The sequence below is a fragment of the Diplotaxodon limnothrissa genome, linkage group LG1, assembly GCF_057381915.1.
Source record: "Diplotaxodon limnothrissa isolate DT_005_m linkage group LG1, D_limnothrissa_male_GT1.1, whole genome shotgun sequence".
Taxonomy (NCBI): domain Eukaryota; kingdom Metazoa; phylum Chordata; class Actinopteri; order Cichliformes; family Cichlidae; genus Diplotaxodon; species Diplotaxodon limnothrissa.
In genome coordinates this window covers 34,887,325-34,907,789 of record NC_140596.1, presented here as the reverse complement: position 1 = coordinate 34,907,789, position 20,465 = coordinate 34,887,325, and the positions used below count along the sequence as shown (strand labels likewise).

The following is a 20,465-nucleotide window of genomic DNA, read 5'->3' as shown; positions in this document are numbered from 1 at the left end:
CTATCCGCTTCTTCTGGGCTATATTCTCAGCAGCATAAGGAGAATCATGTGCTAACAGCTGTCTAAATGACTCGGCTAAAGTTAGTAGCATGCTTGCTGTTTTTGTCTTTGCACTAGGATGTAAATGTGCAGTCATATTCGTTGTGTTCCCACTAGTGCTTTCAGGTTAATCTTGTTGAAATGACCTTAACGCCACAACACGGCAAATCTCCGTTAACGAGCTACCGCCGATCACCCCGTGCATGGGGCTAGACGGCCAACACGTTAACGAGCTAACTGCGCTAACACACTAGTTCCCACCCATGTAATTGAGCATTGCATGGCACATCCAACATACTGTTTTACTTTAGTCCATGACTCGCTTACCTTCAGGGTCATACGTCACATGAAAACCAAAATAATTCCAAACGCCAGATCTGAATGAGGGTGGGGGAGGTCCATGTTGCAAGGAGAGCTTAACTTCTGTCTTGCTAGCTTGCCCTGCGCTCTTCCTTCTGACTATGCTGTCTGTGTTGAGCACTCAGTGGATCTGCGCTCGACAGTGCAGCCTAGGCGGAGTAGTCGAACGCAGATTCACTGAGCGCTCAACACAGACAGCATCGTCAGAAGGAAAGTTGATAAAATAAATTACAAATGTTGTACTGTTCGATACATATGCGTACCGAACCGAAAGCACTGTATCGAACGGTTCAATATCGATACGAATATCGTTGCACCCCTAATATATATATATATATATATATATATATATAACAAAAGTAGCCAGGTTTTAAAGAAAGAGGTAGATGGTAATTTTGTAGGTTTAGTGTCAAGAAAATGTCCCACAGACTCAAGGCCTTGCTCCTGGGTAATATTAGTAAACAAAGATCCAATATCTAACATGCTCAATATGATATCTGCATCAGTTGGTGGGAGGTGTTTGAGAAAAAGCCAAAAGTGAGTTTTATGTTTTATGTGACTGACTTCCTCCTCGGAACTGAGATAGAGTCCATGGACAGTTCAGTGGATCTTTTCTTTTTTCCCCAGCATGTGCGATTGAATTTGGATCTCTTCTGGATGGGGGTTCCAAGAGAGGAAACTCTATTTTGTCCAAAAAAATAGGATGTTTAGAGTGGTTGGGGAACTTATATTGTGACTTTTTCTTGATCGTAGCAGTTGAAGGAAGTCTTTGACCTGGATGTGCAGTTTTGTGCAGATTATAAAGACTGTAAACTGTATGTTTTACTTAATTAAATGCTAGATTAAAAAATACATGTTTTTTTATATTCAGTAAACTAATAGTTAATAGTAAAGAATATTTTCCTGTTACAGATGCAATTACTGGGTGAACATTGTTTGATTGCTGGATGGACCCAATCTGTCATCATAAAACATCAAAAGGCTACCACAGTGGATTGTTTGTCCCCTGTGATATATACAGCACAACTCTGCTTCAACAAAGTCAATTCTGTGTTCCTTTTTTGATTTGACTTGTAATAAAAAAGACTTCAACTGTGCGGTAATCTGTTAAACTGCGAGGGAAGGCACACACTGCGCTGCCTCCTACTGATGGAGATATGGATTTATATCAGTTAGCGGGCACCCAGGTGTACCTTTCTGAGCTTTGCAGTAAGTGTACCTGTGAGAACATCCTGCACACGCACACACAGCACCTGTCATCCAGGTAAACTGTTCTGCTCTGTCTGACAGAAGAGAAGGACTCTGTCACAGTTTCAGTTTTCACTGTGTCTGTCTAAAAGTTTGTCAGTGTGCAGCTCAATGAGTGGCAGCTTCTTGTTGGTGCTGCAGAATGACAGACAGATGAAAGCACCTTTCTCACACCATTTCCTTCTTTTGATAGAGAACCTTTCCATTCAGTTCTCCTTCTCACGAGCTGTTCCCTGCCAGACAATGCAAACAGCATGTTAATGGACAAGCTCTAATCTGCTCAGCCAGAGCGCTTCCTGCTCTGTGCGTCTTCTAGAAGGACAAGGGCTTCTGTGATAAGGGCTGCTGTTCTCTAAAGGTGCTCTAATTAAATGCACCGGTAGTTTTGACACCCACAGGAGACGGGCAGCATCAGAAAGGTGCAGTCCTGTGCTGCATGTTGATTGTTGTTTTGTGTGTTTGGTTTGTTTGCGCCACAAAGAGATAATAGGTTTTAGTTATTGAATTCAGCCACCTGAGGTCTCTGCATGCCCCCTTTGAGGAAAATAATTTCAGTCCATGGTGAAAGATGACAATGCAGGTCTTTTCAAGTTTGTGCCACTGGTCTAAGTTCCTGCTGCAGAAGGGAAAAATGGAGCATATTGGGAGATATTCAGGCTCGCTTTCCTCCTTCACAAGTTGAAGTTGTGGAAAGCAATACTGCGCATAAGACTCAATTATCGTAGTGCATAATTGCTGGCTGAGATTATGTTTTTTTCTTCAGAGGAGGCCATTTTAGTGCCATTTATACTTACAGTGTGAAATATTGCTCACACAGGGATAAATGTCCATCACGGGAATGAAAGAGAAGGCTTTTTTCTTATCCTTATATTCTTGTGCTGAGTTTTCATATCCGAAATGCATTACATTATTCTCTGCTACCCGTCTGTCACTTGACACACAATAAAAAGTAAATGTCCCCAGGAAAAAGTAGAGAAAAAGAAAGTTACATTTCAGACAGCATCAACTAAAGCTGAACAACGACATGCCATCACTCAAGCTGAGCGTATCTAAATCTGTGAGCAATGTAATGGAGTCTGTGTTGGCACCATGTAGACATGACCCCAGCTTATTGCGCGATAGACTAACAAAGCAGCAAAAATGAAGGTTCTGAGTTCAACTAAACTTTTCTTGAGGTTCAGAAGCACATTATTCAAAGTGCTGCAATACAGGAGAGACGCGTTTCTCTGCATTTGCAAATTTGTGTCAATAACTGCTGATGCTCTGCAGTCTGCTGCACATACTGTATGTGGGTGCAACAACTTGTATTTGTAAGCTACACAACAGTTGAGTGGTAAAGTCTGATTCAGAATGATGTTTCTGCTTAAACGAGGGACAGAACTTAATCTGTAACATGAAACGGCTTTTATTTAAAGTACAAATGGGCATGCACACAGGAAGAGATTGGCAGCTGTTGAAGAAATGACTCCAAGGCCTGTCTCTCAGTTTGCTGTGGTGGTGTATTTATTAAGTATCCTGATGTTGGGTGGGTTTCCAGTCACAGAAGAGTGGGTGTAAGTAGATGAACCAACCCAGAGACATCTACAAGAATGCTATTTATGCAGGAGATTACAAGCAGGAGTAACTGAGATTGGTGGAATGGTTGATAATTATTCTATAATTATAAAGCACAAAAAGGTAAGACACTAAAGAGTCTGGTCACTGGCCATGTGTTACCAGGCTCCAGCAACAGCAACAAAGATTAGTGTTAAAGAAAGTGAATGGTCATGGGAACAGGGGTCACACTCCAGGAGATGGGGAACTTCCTGGTGGGCTGCAGGGACTATTCATATTAAAAACTTCATATTTATTGTAACACAATGAAGCCATGTCTGTCTTAACAGTATTTAACATGGCAAATTGCTTTACACGTGTCAAGTGCTCAACCTGTCTAAGGTAACACTAGCGTTTGTGTGGAATTATTGTCTGAGTTGAGGGCAATTTTTTTTCTTATGGCACAACAAGCAGATCTTGATCTGGACCTGCACCGAGGCAAAACGGATGATGATCCTCTCATCCAACTGTGAGTAACAAGCGAGCAAGCAAGTGAGCTGGCCTCCAAACTGTTGGCATAACTTGAGAGTTTTAATCTTAGTCCTGATTTACGCTATGCATGTGCTGTGCAGTGACTGACACTTGCATACAAGCGTAATAATTTCTGTAGAGGTGCCTATTATTGGAAACCCTTATTTTCTCACTGTGAAAATAAACAAGAAAAATGCTTAGCTGTTTACACCAAGTGCATCATAGAAAAAATAAACAAAACATCCCATTTAACGTTTGAGCACATGTCTGTGTGCGGAAAGCAAAGCCCCGTGCAAGTCTCAATTATCATGGTGTGTAATTGCAGACTGAGATTCAGTTCGTTGTGGAAGAGAATAGATTGAGGATGAGAGAAAGGTCAAAGAACGGGGGAATGCAGATGTAGGTGTGTTATTGTGTAAGAAGGCAACCAGCTGAGACAGTGATGAGAGTTTATCTAGAAGGATGATGATTTCAAGGAAGGAAGGAAACAGTTCCTATTAACACACAATAATAACATGGACTGAACCACCACTCACAACCACTAGCACTTTATATAGCCTCTGTAGAAACTATCTACACCCTCACTTATCTTAACTGCACTACTGTATGGCTCTGTGTAAATAATCATTCTGTACATACGATAATTTTTAACCCTACAACCCTTTAACTACTACAACTTGCATAGTTCCCATTTCTGTATAGCTGTATATCTCAGATTTCTGTAAAGTTATTTATTTCATATTCTGTATAGTTTTTCATATTTATATCCTGTTCATATCCTGTACATAGCTTGTACTCACTACAGCCTGTACATACTTATAGTTATAGAATGACATACTTCATACCGTGTACATTGTAACATACCATAATAGACCCATTTCTGTAATATACTTACATATCTATATTATTGCTAATATATATTGTAATATATCTATATCACTAAAGCACTTCTGGATGGATGCAAACTACATTTCGTTGCCCTGTACCTGTGCATGTGCAATGACAATAACGTTGAATTCTATTCTATTCTATTCTATTCTAAGTTATTTAAAAAAGAGCTCTCAGCTCTTGCTCTTAAGTTGATCACATGAATTAGTGGTGACATGAATAATCTGAACTGTAACTTGGATCTGTGGATATATTCATGTCGATATTACACTGCTAACCATGTCTGGAGATGATTGTTGCTGATCTATAGAGCTAAACTGGCAAAACTGAGATAAAATGGCATGTGTCAAAACACAATAATATAATTTTATTATAATTTTCTAAGTTACATTTATACACTTTATTATTTACTTATTGCCCCAGGGCAGCTGTGGCTACAATGTAGCTTGCTATTGCCAGTGTGTGAATGTGTGTGTGAATGGGTGAATGACTGAATGTAGTGTAAAGCGCTTTGGGGTCCTATGGACTAGAAAAGCGCTATACAAATGCAGGCCATTTACCATTTACCACTGAGTTACTGATATGATTTTTCCTTTTGCTGTATTTGCTCTTAAATTCTGTTTCTGTGGTAAAATGTTTATTATTAATTTCTTCTTTTTGGACTCTTCAATATTTTTTGATTTTCTTTTAAGACAAAAAACCTCAAAAACAACAGTAAAAAATCTGGAATAAAGCTGTAAGAGCTGGAAAAAGGGTAACCTCTTATTCAAGAGGCTTTTTCAGTTTTGGAATACAAAAGGTTGAGAGACCCAGGTGTTTGACCTTAGCGGAGGTTGTCCCCTTTGGAGTTGGTCGATGACCTGATAGTGCGAGTCATTAAATGAGCCAAGGTGTGAAAAAACGCGTTGCTCATCACTATTACCCAGGCTTAAGGGTTGAAGCCACTGTGAGGCCTCCCCAGAGCTTATAATGTGGCCTATTCAACAGAAGATCAACAGAGCGAAAAGTGTGAATGTGAGGCTGAAATACCCAAGAAAGGTTCTCAAGATGTCTGATAGCTGGTCATGTAAGCCACCACTTCTGTGCAAAGATTGTCGTTCGCAGTGGACATAGATGGCCTCTTTTAGTCCTCTTTCAACCCTTTCAAGTCTTCTCAGGGCAAAATGTGAACATTGACATCCTTAAGAGTGCAGGTGTGCAGCTGAGTCTTGTCCTGTTGCATTGGCTCTATTTTGTGGAGTGTGTTTGGTTTCTCCTCTGTAGAGATCCATGCACTCCTCACTACACTAGCCACCTCACCACTACTTTTTTTTAAATCTATTTGGTTGGGTATAAAGTACACTGGGATAAAAGCGTTGGAGAAAATTCTCTAGATTTTCTCTGGCAAATCTTCAACACAAAACATGACAACATTGTTCCATTTGTCATTCTGTTTCACGCTAGCTAGTGCCATCTGAAATAGAGCATAAGCACAAAACAACTGCTCACAATAGGAACGGTTAACCCTCCATTCGCATCAAAAGACAGGAAAGTAGGAAATACAAATGAAATGATACATAGACTTCTTTTTCACACGACTGGAATAGCACAAAGTTCATATGTGAGCTGAGCTACATGACATAAAGGACACAGTGTAAACAACGTACAGATTCAAATACAAAACATATACATATAGTGGTGTCTGCCTTTGAAAACATACTTTTTGAATGAGAACTGAGAGCACCCTTTCTTCTTCTGCAGGAAGAGTAAGAGAGTAAGTAGCAGCCAGGCGCTGATAATCAAATGCACTTGGTTAGCTGATCATCAGCGTTGCCACCTTTTAAAGAAAGAGATATTTTGGCAGTTTGGAGGCTTCAGGTGTGTGTTTACATAATGCCACAATCAGAAGTGCACATTCACCCCAAGGTCAGACTGTGCAATGTTCACATAAACTGCAAAAAAAAAAAAACACAAACTACATCTCAGACTCTACAGACCTCAGTTAGCATGTTAAATGTTAAAGCTCTCTATACACCTTATATCATGGTGGCAGAGGGGTGATGATTTGGGACCTAGACACTTTGCAGTCGTTGAGTTGACTTAATGAGCTCCTTTAGATCCTAGAGTTGAATGTGAGGTGATTTTTTTCCGACGGCTAATGCTTGGTTGAAACTCGGTCACATGACAGCATAATGATCACAAACATGGAAGCAACTCTGCAAAAGAAGGGCTGAAAAAGACAAGGATGTGCTGCAATGGCCCAAAGTCCAGGCTCAACCCAACTGAAATGATACAACTGAACCTTCGAGTGAGCTGTGCATAAATCAATGCCCCCAAACTTCAATGAACGGAAGCAACGTTGTGAAAAAGAGTGGGCCAAAATTGCATCACAATGATGTGAGAGACTGATAGTCATACTGAAAACGATTACTTCCTTCTATTGCTCCAAGTTAATGAATCATGGGGTATGCTTCAATTTTCACAGGGGTTTATAGACTTCTTTGAAAACATTATTTTTCACACGACTGTAATAGGGCAAGGTTCAAATGTGAGATGAACCACATGACACTGTCTAATACAGTGTATTTTACCCAAATACCCCATTTATAAGTTGAACTTAGGTTGTGAATTGTTTGATATAAAGAGTTTTTCCATAAAAGCTGTATTACTGCTTAGCTAAACAGTGATCTGGATTAAAAGAACAATACCTGAGAAGGCCTTTCATCCTTTACAACCCATTTAACTGAACTCTATCCCTCTTTAAAAATGTAAGGCCTAGTGCTGAGTGATAGTCAGTGTGCAAACCTGAAAATTAAATTGAGTAACAATTCAAAGTTTGCTGGATGTAAAACACTGAAAAAACATTCACTGGTGAAGGCACACACAAGGGCACTTTCTCCACCAAGCACCAAGCAAGTCTCACATTTGCTGACAGTCACTTTTGAAGTCAAAGGGACTTATCTCAAAATTTATTTCCATCTCTGTTTCATTCAGAGGCTGTAGCAGCAGCTTCATCTCATGGACTTCAAACAGAGAAAATAAAAGTGACTGATCAGCTGCAGTGGCTGAGTCCTATAAGCTTGCATTTACAGACACCTTCAGTAATGCATTCACACAATCTGTGAGTATCTGGGTAAAGGAAATAAAGGAGTTTCCATCAAGAAGAAACAATATTGTTGTAACATAGAAAGCTGTTTCCATTGACCCCTACAGTAAGAGGTGATGAATCTAGTAGTGCGCACACATATACAGACGACAGCAAAAGAACAAGGTTCTTCTCTCTTTCTGTCTCACAGCATCCAAGCACACAGCACCCTCATTTTTACCCATCTCTCTCCCAGACACACATAAGTACACAAAAAAGAAATGAGCTAACGTAAACAAGCACGCGCACACTCATGGATGCGCACAGTCCTATCCTGCCTTATTTTTAGCTGTTCCCCTACCCAGCCCTGACCTACATCACAGCATGAATAAAGCAGCAGAGAGATGAAGAAAGTGAGCTCATATTGGGAAGGGAAAGGGTGGAGGTGGGGTGTGGTGTCTGGGGCAGAGAGATGGGGGTGTGGGGAGGGAGAAGAGAGGCAAAGAGAAACACACACACACATACACTCTGGCAAAAAACGAACAGAAAAACGAACCGCTTCTCCTCCATCCCCCCGCTGTGAAATGACAGTTTCAGTTCTGTCAGCAGACCTCACCTGCAACAATGCTCCCAGAGGAGGCAGCAGAGGGCGAATACACACACAGACTTTTCCAAACACAGGGGATGCAGGGCCTTAAAACAACAGAAAAGTCTTGCCTCAGGCTTGACACCAGAGGGTCGTCTTGCTTTAAGCGAAAGCGAAACAAAAGCAGCGAGTGCTCGACTTTGAGTTATTGAGTCTCCGTGTCGGCTGTCATCAACCTTTGAACAACAGTTTGGCACCTTTTGCCAATAAAGGTTAATCAAATGAGTAAGCTTTTTAGGCGGAGCAGTGCTTCAGGACAAGATGAAAATTAGATTCGGGTGCTGTCGCTCAAATAAGTTCCATGTTTTTGATGCAGGAGATCAATGCTTTTTTTTAACACCGAAGGCCGGCGAGCCTTTATATGCCTGAATACATGATCGGCCTCTCTTTGTGGAATTTAACACTCCTACTGTGCACTCTCCAAGGATGAAACTCACCGAGAAAAAAACCTTATGGGTGTTGCATGTAAGGCAATTACATACTTCATACGCATTCATTCTATTGTAAGGGGAAAGAGTGAGCTGAACACCTCGAGGCTGGAATGTATTTATCCAAGGAGAGGATATGGAAATGCTGTCCTCACGCTCTCCTTCCCTTAAGTGGTGGAAAGGCCTGTTAGCCTCGGGAAACCGGTTCTCTTCTGCTCACATCCGCATAAATACTCGGCACTGTACAAACGCACGCGCGCAAATTTAGGGCTCCCTTCTGCATAACGCCTCCCTTGTGTGTTTCCAATCCCATTTCATCAGCAGTCATCCAGCTCTGCTAATGCTTCCCCGAGCTCCATGTTTTAGTGCTCATACGATGTCTTTCAAGCTACATTAGGAGGAGAGAGCCTGTGTGTGTGAAGAGAAGACGTAATATATCATGATATTAGCTCCACATAATAGATGTCAGCAAAGATGCTGTACTCCCTGCTCTCCTCTGTCCTCTTCAGTTGATATGTCCTTATCTCATCAGCCTTTTCCTTTCCTTTCTCCTCCTTGTTGAGATTGCTTCTGGTGTGCTCGATTCACAGTCAGTTGTCATGCTCTCTCTCTCTCCATTGTACTGGGCATGACCGTTCCATTTAAACCATACAAGCAGTACTTAAATTTAAGCGTCTTTGTTTGTCTGAGGTTTTTCGGTGGGTGCAGTTTTGGTTGTGCAAAACTCTAATTAATAACTTGTGCATCAAGATGGGGCTCAGACACCTTTCCTTTGGGAGGTGATTAAAAGCAATTTACTTGTTAGTTCCAAAGGAGTAGGTGTGTCTTTAAAGAAGCCTAAAGAATTATTAACCCACTGCATATTCTCTCTTTGTCCTCAGATATTGATGAGTGCGCGACGCAGATGCACTACTGCCAGTCCAACACGGTGTGCGTCAACCTGCCCGGCAGCCATCGCTGTGACTGTCTACCAGGCTTCACCAGAGTGGACGAGTACTCTTGCACCGGTGCGTCTGCATGCATGGAAATATGTCACTGACTCACATTAAGGACTGTCATCAAAACTGACCAGTAGTGTACCGGTGTTTAATGACTTCATAATTTCTGAGTTATAAGGAAAGTTTTTTGTTTTAGAAATTAAAGCATCTTTGCAATTGACTTGTTGAGCACGGATCAAACAAGAGTTATCCAGGGTGTAATGTGCGATGGCAGTGGAGCTAGCTGACAGTTTTCCTTTGGCTTGTGAGATAAAAGAAAAAAAATCACCTGACCTGTAGCAAATAGCAAGTTGTAAGTGGTTATGACTACTTTCTTTCATTTATTGCAGTCTTGCCAATGGGATCTGTGGCAATGTTGTGTGGTCTGTTGGCTTTGTTAATTGAAAATTTGGATAGATTGCCCTAAAGGTTTGCACAGGGATTCTAAGTAACCAGAGGATGGAGCCAGGAAATTCCCCTAATCATGCAACTTTCTCTTAGCACCACAAGCAGGCAGCCATTTTGGTTTACAGTGTCAGCAACTTATGGATAACTGATCATCCTGATAGTATTCGGTGCAGTTCTTTACGACCAGATATATGCAAATATATATCTCTCAAGATACGCCTTACTTTCAGTCTTAACTAGATATTGTATTTAATGCAAATCCGTATGTATGCTAATACACTCACTGCTAATCATTTTCACCCACCCCAGTACCTACCCCTGGCTGTAATACTGGCTGACTTGTGGTATGCTAGGTTTACCTAATGAGTAGAGTCCCATACACTCCTGTGCTAAAATGCACCATTATAAAAAGCATGTTTACAGCCCAGTACAGACTATCCTCTGTGGATAGTTTCCCAGTTTATAACAACAACAGTGGGGATGTTTAGTTGTTTTGTTTTGTTTTTCTAATTCATCCATAAATTCCTCACCATCTAGTTGGATGTCACTTTGATTGGCAGATGTCCCGACACAGACAGCTGAGTGTTGCCTGCTAGGCCTCACCTCTGGTAATTGGACTCACTGAACTGCATCTATTCTGTGTCTGTGCTGCGTGTTCCTTTCTGGGAAGTTAAATTATATGACAAATAATATGACCTGCTGTTTAATTTGGCCAATCCCAAAAAGTGATGGAAATTCTGGCATTTAACTAGCATGTTACTCTGGACTAAGAATAATCCTTTAATCCTTTAATTGTCCCACAAGGGGAAATTTGGTTGTAACAGCAGCCAAAAAGACACATATACAAACAAAGCGTACACAGGACACAGAACAGAAACATACACAATTTTTGTTACATATTTACATTAAGGACAATGGTTACTATATACAGAGTACTGTACAGTTATTAAATTAAATAAAAATAACTACAGATAAGAGGCAAACCAGGTTGTAGTGCGAATCGGTTAATTAACTTATTGCAGTTACAGCGCAGATGTAAACATCTATGTTTGTTGGGAGCAGTTCTGATTGTACAGTTTGACAGCTGCAGGGAAGAAGGACCTGCGGAAACGCTCCTTCGTGCATCTAGAATGCAGCAGTCTGTCACTGAAGGAGCTCTGCAGTTCAGCAACATCTACATGCATGGGGTGGGAGACTGTGTCCATCAGAGATGTTATTTTGGCCAGAGTCCTTCTGTCTCCCACCACCTGCAATGGGTCCAGGGCTCTATTTGGAAGCAGCACGTCTCGTCTCTCTATATACTGGACTGTAGCGGAGATGACAATAAAGTTTACTTTGACTTCAGCAGCAAGCAGGCGCGCCGAGGGCTCTCACGCTCACTTTTCGTGTATAGAATTTCAAAAATACATCGGTGCAAATTATAAGTCTGTATTATAATGTCTCGTGTTTTCGTGTTTGTTGGTTTGTTTTTATTTTGTTTTGCTTTGCTTTGCGAGTTGGTTATTAGATGCTGCTCCAGCCGATCAGAGAATCCCCCGCCGCCCCGCCCTCTCCTCTCTGCGCCGCAAGCAGCAGGCGCACCTCGCAAACGAAGGGCGCCCTTACTCCCAGCAAATGGGCAATAGAAAACCGATCGGAGCCTATGCCATTCCTAATATGCGCTGGCTGACGTTGGGGCAGCATAAGTACGAGCATTTTTTTTTTGTTTTGCCGATGCCCGTGATGCCACCCCCCACCACGATGCCGCCCCGGGCAACCGCCCATGTCGCCCGTATCTAAAACTGCTACTGGCCACCACAGAGTCATGGAAGGTCTTTAAAAGTGCTCCCTGGACTCCAAATGACCTCAGCCGCCTCAGTAGGTAGAGTCTGCTCTGGCCCTTCCTGTACAGAGTATCAGTGTTGTGGCTCCAGTCTAGCTTATTATTCAGGTGAACACCCAGGTACCTATAAGAGTCCACTATCTCAATGTCCACTCCATGGATGTTCACCGGTGTCAGTGTGGTGGGTCTGCGTCTCCGGAGGTCCACCATCAACTTCGTTTTCCCGGCGTTGATCAGCAGGTGGTTCTGCTGACACCAGTCAACAAAGTCCAGAGTCCACTGTCTGTACTCTGAGTCGTCCTCACCTGTGATGAGGCCGACTATGGCAGAGTCGTCAGAGAACTTCTGTAGGTGGCAGCGTGGGGAGTTGATGGAGAAGTCTGCAGTGTAGAGGGTGAAGAGGAACGGTGCCAGCATAGTTCCCTGTGGGGCCCCCGTACTGCAGACCAGCGTATCAGAGACACAGCCCTGTGACCTCATATACTGTTTTCTGTGAGGTAGTCCAGTATCCACTGGGACATGGGGTGGTCCACTCCCGATAGCTCCAGCTTGTCTCTCAGAAGTTGTGGCTGGATGGTGTTGAAAGCACTAGAGAAAAGAACATGATCCTCACAGTGCTTCCAGGCTTCTCCAGATGAGTCAGAGCTCGGTGAAGGAGGTAGATGATGGCGTCCTCCACCCCAATGCCAGGCTGGTAAGCAAACTGCAGTGGATCCAATGAAGACCTCACCAGGGGGCGCAGATGGTTTAGAACCAACCTCTCGAGGGTCTTCATCAGATGCGATGTCAGGGCTACCGGCCTGTAGCTGCTGAGGTCCTTGGGATGGGAGGTCTTTGGTACCGGTACCACACAGGAGGTCTTCCACAGCTTCCACTAAATAACCGATATGAGTGTGTCATTGGAACCATGCAGAATGCCGCTTACAAACCAAGCTTGTTAGTATTAGCTGATAATTTAGAAATCCACCTGTTCATCTAAATTTCATGCCTCAGGATCCAAAAGACTAACGTGGTGGTGAGATTAATGCTGAGGCTTCACATTGTCAAGTTAAAAAAAATGGGTCGCTGTCACAGTCTATATTTAGTATATAGACTATGGTTAAAATACATACCATATTTCAAGGGGTTTATGCTGCCAATCTGGATATTGAACTAAGCAGCTAGCTGTCTGATCTGCTGTTTCACCACCTTTTCAGGTCTGTCTGCTGCAAAGATACAGTAAAGAGCAACACACAAAAATAAATGACGGTGACTCAGACTGTACTCGTGACTCTGTAACATCTGTTGAATTTAGTTCTCCCGGAAAGAGATCCACGAATTAAAATGTCCCAGATTATTCATATAATGTTATTTTATGCATAACGGTAAAAAGGTTAAAGCTTCTTTCCTAACCATAAACAGAAAAATCATGAAATCATGAAATATAAATCTACAACAGATAATAACTATAATTGTATTACTTTATTTTATAGTTTTATTTGTAAAGCACTTTTCAAAACAGAGTTCAGTGCTTCACAGTTCAAATAAAAGCCACACATTTAAGATATGTGTATATGTTCAAACATACAGGCACATAAACAGACACATAATCAGCCATGCTGGCAGACACGAATTCCAACAAGTTGTTGCAAACTATGGCCAAAAATGAAGGGGGGGAGATTAAGGAAATGCTAACCTATAAAAATGAGTTTTCTGCTGTCATTTAAAAGAAATAACAGAGTGAGCCAAACCGATTCACTGAGGAAAGCTGTTCCGCAGTTTGGGCGCAACAACCTCAAAAGCATGATCTCTGGTTTTAAAATCAAAGCGAATGACATTTAGGAGACACTGTTTAGACGATGGGAAAGGCCGGCTACACTGAAAAGGTCTTAGAATCTCTGTTATATAAGCAGGGGCCTGTCCATGTAGAGCTTTATATGTTAATAGCAGAATTTTAAAGTGGATCCTAAATTTCACTGCAAGCCAGTGAAGGATTGCAAGGATAGGTATAATATGTGACCGCCTGCTAGTTTTTGTTAGTGCAGAATGCAGCAGCAAGGCTGCTAATTGGAGACGAGCTATGGAGGACTGAGAGACACACGTGAAAATTGAATTATTATAATCAAGGAGAAAATTAAAGTGTGAACAAAAAGTTCAAGGTGATTGAATGACAGTAAAGGTTTGATTTTTACAATATTTCTGAGATGAAGGAAACAAGACTGTGTGACCTTTGGTTTTCAAAATTCAGGTGTTGGTCAAAGATGATGCCAAGGTTTTTAACAGATACCAAGGTTCATGTTATTGGTCAGGGGAGTGATGATTACATCACTAACCTCAGAGAAATTGTCTGGGCCAAGCACTAGAACCTCAGTTTAACAGGAATTGAGATGAATGCATTTTGAATACATTCTTTGAGGCAGGAGAGGCTGCCAAACTATAAATGTTTATCATCTGCATAGGTAGGAGATTCCATAGGTGCATATAAAGAAAACGGAATTGGTCCAAGGACTGAGCCCTGGGGGACTCCACATACTAGCAGTGCAGATGAGGACATACGCTGATTAATATGAATTCTGAAGTGTCTGTTTGATAAGTAGAAGAAAATCATTTGTGAGCACTACCAGTGATGCCAACCCAGTTTTGTTTGTTAATACAAGTAGCATGATCATTAGTATCGAAGGCTGCAGATAAGTCAAGCAGGACTAAAATGGAATGGTCTGTAGCTGTCAGGTAAATATATATAATGAAAAGGACAATGTCCATCTACCAGTTGGACATGGACATTGACACAGCTCGATTTCTCTCTCTCCTAGTCAAGGCGCTTGTTTACATTTTACTCTTGAGGAGAGTACACAATAAAAATGAATGAGTGATTCTCGTAATTGGGTCCAGATAATACTATGATTCCCATGTGTGTCAGTAGCTCTTAATATTTGCTGCAGCTTTCACACTGACTCATGCTGCTGGTCTAATGATTCACATGCATTTAAAAAAAAAAAGCATGTTGGTGTCCATCAGCCACCAGGCACTGCTGCTTTGCAACTGTCCTGCTGAAACTTTTACTTCATTATCTGAAATTAAAGCATACACAGAAGTGAATGCAAACTGATAAATGCCTCAGCAGTTGTCTTTTTAAAGCTTTAAAGTTCAGCGTGTGATGGAATAAGAATGGCTGATTGCTGCCATTTATTCATTTAATGGCTTTTCTACCCTAGATATTTTTGATTAAAATGAACAAACATATAACAGCATTGTTCCCCGACCTTCTCAGAGGTATATGTCAGGACAAAGTACGGAAGCAGCTTCAGCAAAATATATGCCCACTTTTAACAGCACAAATGCTCCATTTAAATGTAGATCTGTAGATTTAAAGCTGTTTTACAGTATACATTGCACTGACTACTGGTCTAGCATAGCTTGTTTAAAACGTTCCTCTCTTTCCATTAGGTAGGTTACAGATTGCCCTGTGCATTTTGCATGCACTTGCAAAGGCAGACTGACAATACCGAGGTAATGGGTGTCATCCCTGTTTGCTCGAATGTTTTTCCTATTGCTATGTGTTTTAAAGATGTATATTTATTCATGATTTCAAAGTAAAAAAGAAATCATTGTAGTAACTTGTGTCTTGCAGGCTACAGATTGATCCTTTTGTTTAGGGCAGCATGTTTTCTTAAGAGTAAATAGAATGTGCTTGGTTGCTGCTCAGTGTTCCTCCAGAGAAAGTGTTCTTTAATTAGCTCGCAGTTGGCAGCAACGCAGGGACAAGGATCCATGGACAATCAATCCATTTTGCAGCTTGTAAACTGTCCTGGCAGCTGACTGGGAGCCCAAGGAGCACTCTCTGCATCTGCTGGGAGAGATAAATCGTCTCGCTGTCTCCCTTTTCAACCTTCCTGCTTTTCCTTCAGCTTCTCCCCGGGGGTGTCAGATCTTGTGCATGGATGTAAAACAGAGTTAGCGTTCACAGCTTAAGGTGGTGACTGCTCATATTTCACAATGTTAATGTGATTGCACTTTAGCTTGTGTAATTGGTTGCTTGTGCTGGAATCTGTATTGTTATTCTGCATTGTGTCTAGATCTTAAAAGGTTTTTGGTAATGATATTGCTGCAACTGCATTGAGGAGGAGACACAAAACTGGAAACCAGTTTTTTTCTTGTCTTTTATTCTATCAGGCAATTAGCATGGAGAAAGTGAACCCAAGCTTTTCAGTAAACTGCAAATTAGCTTCAATCTTTGCAGTTGTGGAACTTCAATTATTAAATATAATGGAGGCTGTTAGGATGCCTGGGTCGTTGACCCAGGGTATTTGAGTTTATTATATTATTTATACTTTTTAGTCTTTGGTTTCTTTGAGTTCTGTCTTATGGTTTATGTCTCTGTCTTCTTTAGTTGCTCTGTCTCCCCTATCACCTGTATCCCCTTGTCTAGTTCGCGTCTCTGTGTATCCTTAGTTCCTATATCCCCGTGTTCAGTCAGTGTTTGTGTCTGCCCTGGTCCCACGTCTCTGTTCCCTCTGTAGTGCCTGCATGTGAGTCTGTGTTATGTGTTTCCTGTTTTACTTTGAAGGTCTCTGTCTTATCTCAGTGTGTTCAGTTTACGCTTCCTTTTGTCTCGTCAGTTCTGATTTGCCCCAGCTGTGTTTCCCTCCTGTTATTCATTCCCTGATTGCTCCTTCTGTGTATTTAAGCCCTGTGTTTCTCTGTGTCCGTGTCGCGATCTACCGTTTATTTTGCTGTGTGTTTTGTCAATCTGCCGGTGTTAGTTTATTTTTGACCTTTTTCTAGTTATGTTATGTTTGAGTTCAGCATTAAAGCTGTTTTGGTTTAAGTTTGTCTTTGGAGTCTGCATCTTGGGTCCTATTCCTGTTTGCATGCAGCCGCCACCTAACAGGAGGCAGTGTTTCACCATTTATACGTTTCTCCTTTTCAAATATTATTTCAAATATTTGCAGATAAATAAATTAGTGATGGGCAGATGAAGCCCCATGAAGCACTGAAGCTTTTCATCCAATTGGTTCACCCCAACGCGAAGCTTCATGAAGCTTCATTTGCTCTAGCAGGACACCTACTGGACGTAAAAATAATAGCTGGCATGAATTTGAAGAGTGTGGCATTTTGCACACAGCCTGTAAATGTCAACAACAAAAGGAGTGTGTAAAACATGTATATTGTAGTGATGGCAGTATACTGTGTATATTTATAGTGGCAGTATGGGAAATGATTATTTGGAAATGCTTGAAATGGAAATGATCATTTACTGTGAGGTGAGGTGTGGTTGGGGTGTGGACAGTGGTTGTGCTTTTGTAACGTTGAGGTATGGACAGCTACACACTGAGGCTTTGAGCCTCAGTCCTGCCTGTTCACATTTTATTCTGTAAAAACTAAATTTTCACTGCTTTTATGACCTTTTTAGTGGGGAGAACATAGCTAGGATTTAATGATTTAACAAATCTTTTGAATCCTTTGTCCTCCACAATGCTAAATGGCTGGGAGTCCTCAATCACCATGCTGACCAGGTCTTCATCTATTTGAGATTGTTCTCCTGAGGAAAGACAATAAAGACAAAGCACAAATATAAATATCACACACGTAACTTATAACAGTTGTATAATATTGTTATATCATTTAGTAACATTACTGCATCCTATATTATCATTGCATTTGATGGCTCACCTGGTCTTGCTCCACGATCGGTGTCCCCCTTATTCTCATGCAAAGCTCTGTAGTGCCTAAGCATGGATGAGGTGTTGCTGTTATATCCCAGCTCCCTGGCACATAGCAAACACTTCACCTTGTACAAAAGTCAAGACAGCTCAACATAAATTGTATTGCACCATCAGTATCATGAAAATACATCTTCTGTAGAAATTTACATACCTTGTTGGGAGGAATAAGATCAAAATGTTCCCACACAGGGGAGGACATCCTCCTCTTCTTAGCTGGCTCCATTCTCTCCTGACTTTCCTCACTCTCATAAACCTCCATACGGTCTCCAAACTCTCACTAACCGCAACTCTCCATCAAACACCCACATTTTTGAATGAAGTCTGAGGGCTTTATATCGCTGTCATATCTCGCGGCAAAGTTCGAACCACTTCATGAACCAGTCACGTGGTACAGCCGGGCAGCGAGGCTTCGGACGTCATCATTTTCAGCTCCTCCCATAAATGAAGCAAGCCTCGATACGCGCTTCGCGGAAACGCCCCCTCCATTACTCGACACACGCTCCGAAGCCTCGATACAGAACGTCCCATCACTAAAATAAATCGCCAAATGCTTTAACCAGTTGCTTGGTGGAGTTTGTGGATGTGTTCCTTTTTAAGAAGCAGCTGAATTATATTGAGGACCACCATGCAGTCTGGCTAGCGAGGAAGTCGCTCAGGAAAATCCCTCTGCAAGTAAAAATGGTAAATGGCCTGTATTTGTATAGCGCTTTACTAGTCCCTAAGGACCCCTAAGCGCTTTACACATCCAGTCATCCACACACTGGTGATGGCAAGCTACATTGTAGCCACAGCCACCCTGGGGCGCACTGACAGAGGTGAAGCTGCCGGACACTGGCGCCACCGGGCCCTCTGAGTACCACCAGTAGGCAACCGGCAACCTTCCAATTACAAGGCAACCTCCCAACTCTTGAGCCACAATCGCCCTTAAGTAATGGCGTAGTTGATGCAGGATGGCAGTTTAGCTACTTGGGAACCGTAGTTCTTCTCCAATCTGTCTGAAAGTGATTCCAGTCCAAGTTTGGAAACACGAGTCATGCAAGTCACCAGTCATGCAGGTCATGCAGTCACCTCACAGTTGCAAGTGGTTGCCCAGCGGTTGTTGCATCCATGAATTTTTTTTGTAGTTACAATGAGATTGCATTGCTGTTTTTACTCTAGTGTGACTGAGCTGTTAATTACAGATGCTGTCAAGCTCTCAGGAAGGTGAAAGAATTAAAAAATAAACAAATGCTAAAAGGAATTACCAGATATACCGTATTTCCCGGACTACAAAGCGCACCTGAATATTAGCCGCACAAGCTAAAATCAGGGGAAAATCCTGTTTTGTACATACATTAGCCGCACCTGACCAAATGCCGCAGGTGTTTCAATATTGACTTATCATATGTAAGAGAATATGCACAAAGCGAATTGTCAGGAAAGAGATGGCTGTTTGGAGACACACCCCTTTTATTAATATTTTGAAAATCAAGTTATGGGTACATATTTGCACATGTGCTGTGCTTCATAAATGAGTAACAAATGTAGTACATAACAGTAACCTACAGCACACCAGAAAAATAGATTCAGACTACCTTTTAGGCTCAGGTGCAGTGACACGGCTTTAACAAGAAGAAAAGTCAGTCATTCACCACCATCTTCCTGCGCACTAAAACCACCAAAGTCCTCTTCTCCAGTGTCGGAAACGAACAGGCTCAGGATGGCTTCGTCATCCACTCTCAGCTTCTTTCCTTCGTTGTCACTTTCAAAACCAAAGATAATCCTCATTGTCATTGTCAGTGTCAGAGTCGAACACCCTCTGAAGGGCCGTGGCGGTGTCCTCCTCTTCATCATGCAGCAGTCCAGCCCTTCGAAATCCGTTGGTGATCGTGGATGTTTGCACACTTTTCCACGCTGTCAGAATCCACCGGTAGAGTTGAGCACAACTTGCTTTTCGCAAGTTTATCGCCGCTCGTCATCCACGACTCCCGCTGAACGCATAGCGCTACTTTGAAGTTTGTTTTTCGCGCTACTTGTACGGCACTATGTTGCCTGGCGGATGGACATGTGACCAACATACCACTCTTGAACCCCGATCCTTCCGCCAGGCAACGTAGTGCCGTACAACAGCGGAACAAACAAAACAAATCGTCTTACGATATCACAAAAATCATGGACAATCTATAGAAAAGCCGCACCTGACTAAAAGCCGCAGGGTTCAAAGCTTGTGCAAAAAGTAGCGGCTTATAGCCCGACAATTACGGTACTTTCCAAGCAGAAATGAGGCAGAGAGGGACTGCAAATGAAAAATGTCCTTCACTCTTGCATGTTTGTTTGTTTGCTTCTTCCTACCATTGCTTCTGGACAGAGTTCATGGATGTATCACATGTGTCTCAACAGACATGATGCATCAATCAACTTCTTCCACCCACAGACCACAAGCTTACTTTACTCCAGGCCCCACCCTTAGTATTACAATATGAGCAGCTCCTTCCTTGGAGGAACACTGGCTATAGTTCCCTTACACAACATGTATAATCTTTTGCTTTCGTTTTTCTCAACTGTCTCTCTCCTGCTTGGTGGAGGGGATTGTCCTTTGTGAAAACAGCACCATATAAACAATAGGAGGCCAAGGTAATTGTGGTTCCACTTGATTTCACCTCTATAGAAGTAAGCAAGCAGCTCTGCAGAAACACTGGAAGAATGGAGGGAGAAAGAGAGGTGGCAGAAAGTGTGAGGCTTCTGTACTTTCCCCTCTCGAAGTTTGTATTCAGCCTAAAGCAGTCTGGGATGTTTACCTGCTGCCTGAATGTTCAAAATAACATCTGGTGTCCCTA

General features: G+C 42.0%; 1 protein-coding gene across 1 annotated transcript in view; it reads left to right on the top strand.

The window, feature by feature from the left end:
- LOC146640102 (protein kinase C-binding protein NELL1-like) overlaps positions 1-20,465 on the top strand; it is a 313,384-nt gene that overhangs the window by 207,810 nt on the left and 85,109 nt on the right. The window contains exon 13 of the mRNA XM_085350021.1: positions 9,619-9,744. Coding sequence (XP_085206147.1) covers positions 9,619-9,744 — 126 coding nt within the window. The remainder of the gene's footprint in view (positions 1-9,618; positions 9,745-20,465) is intronic.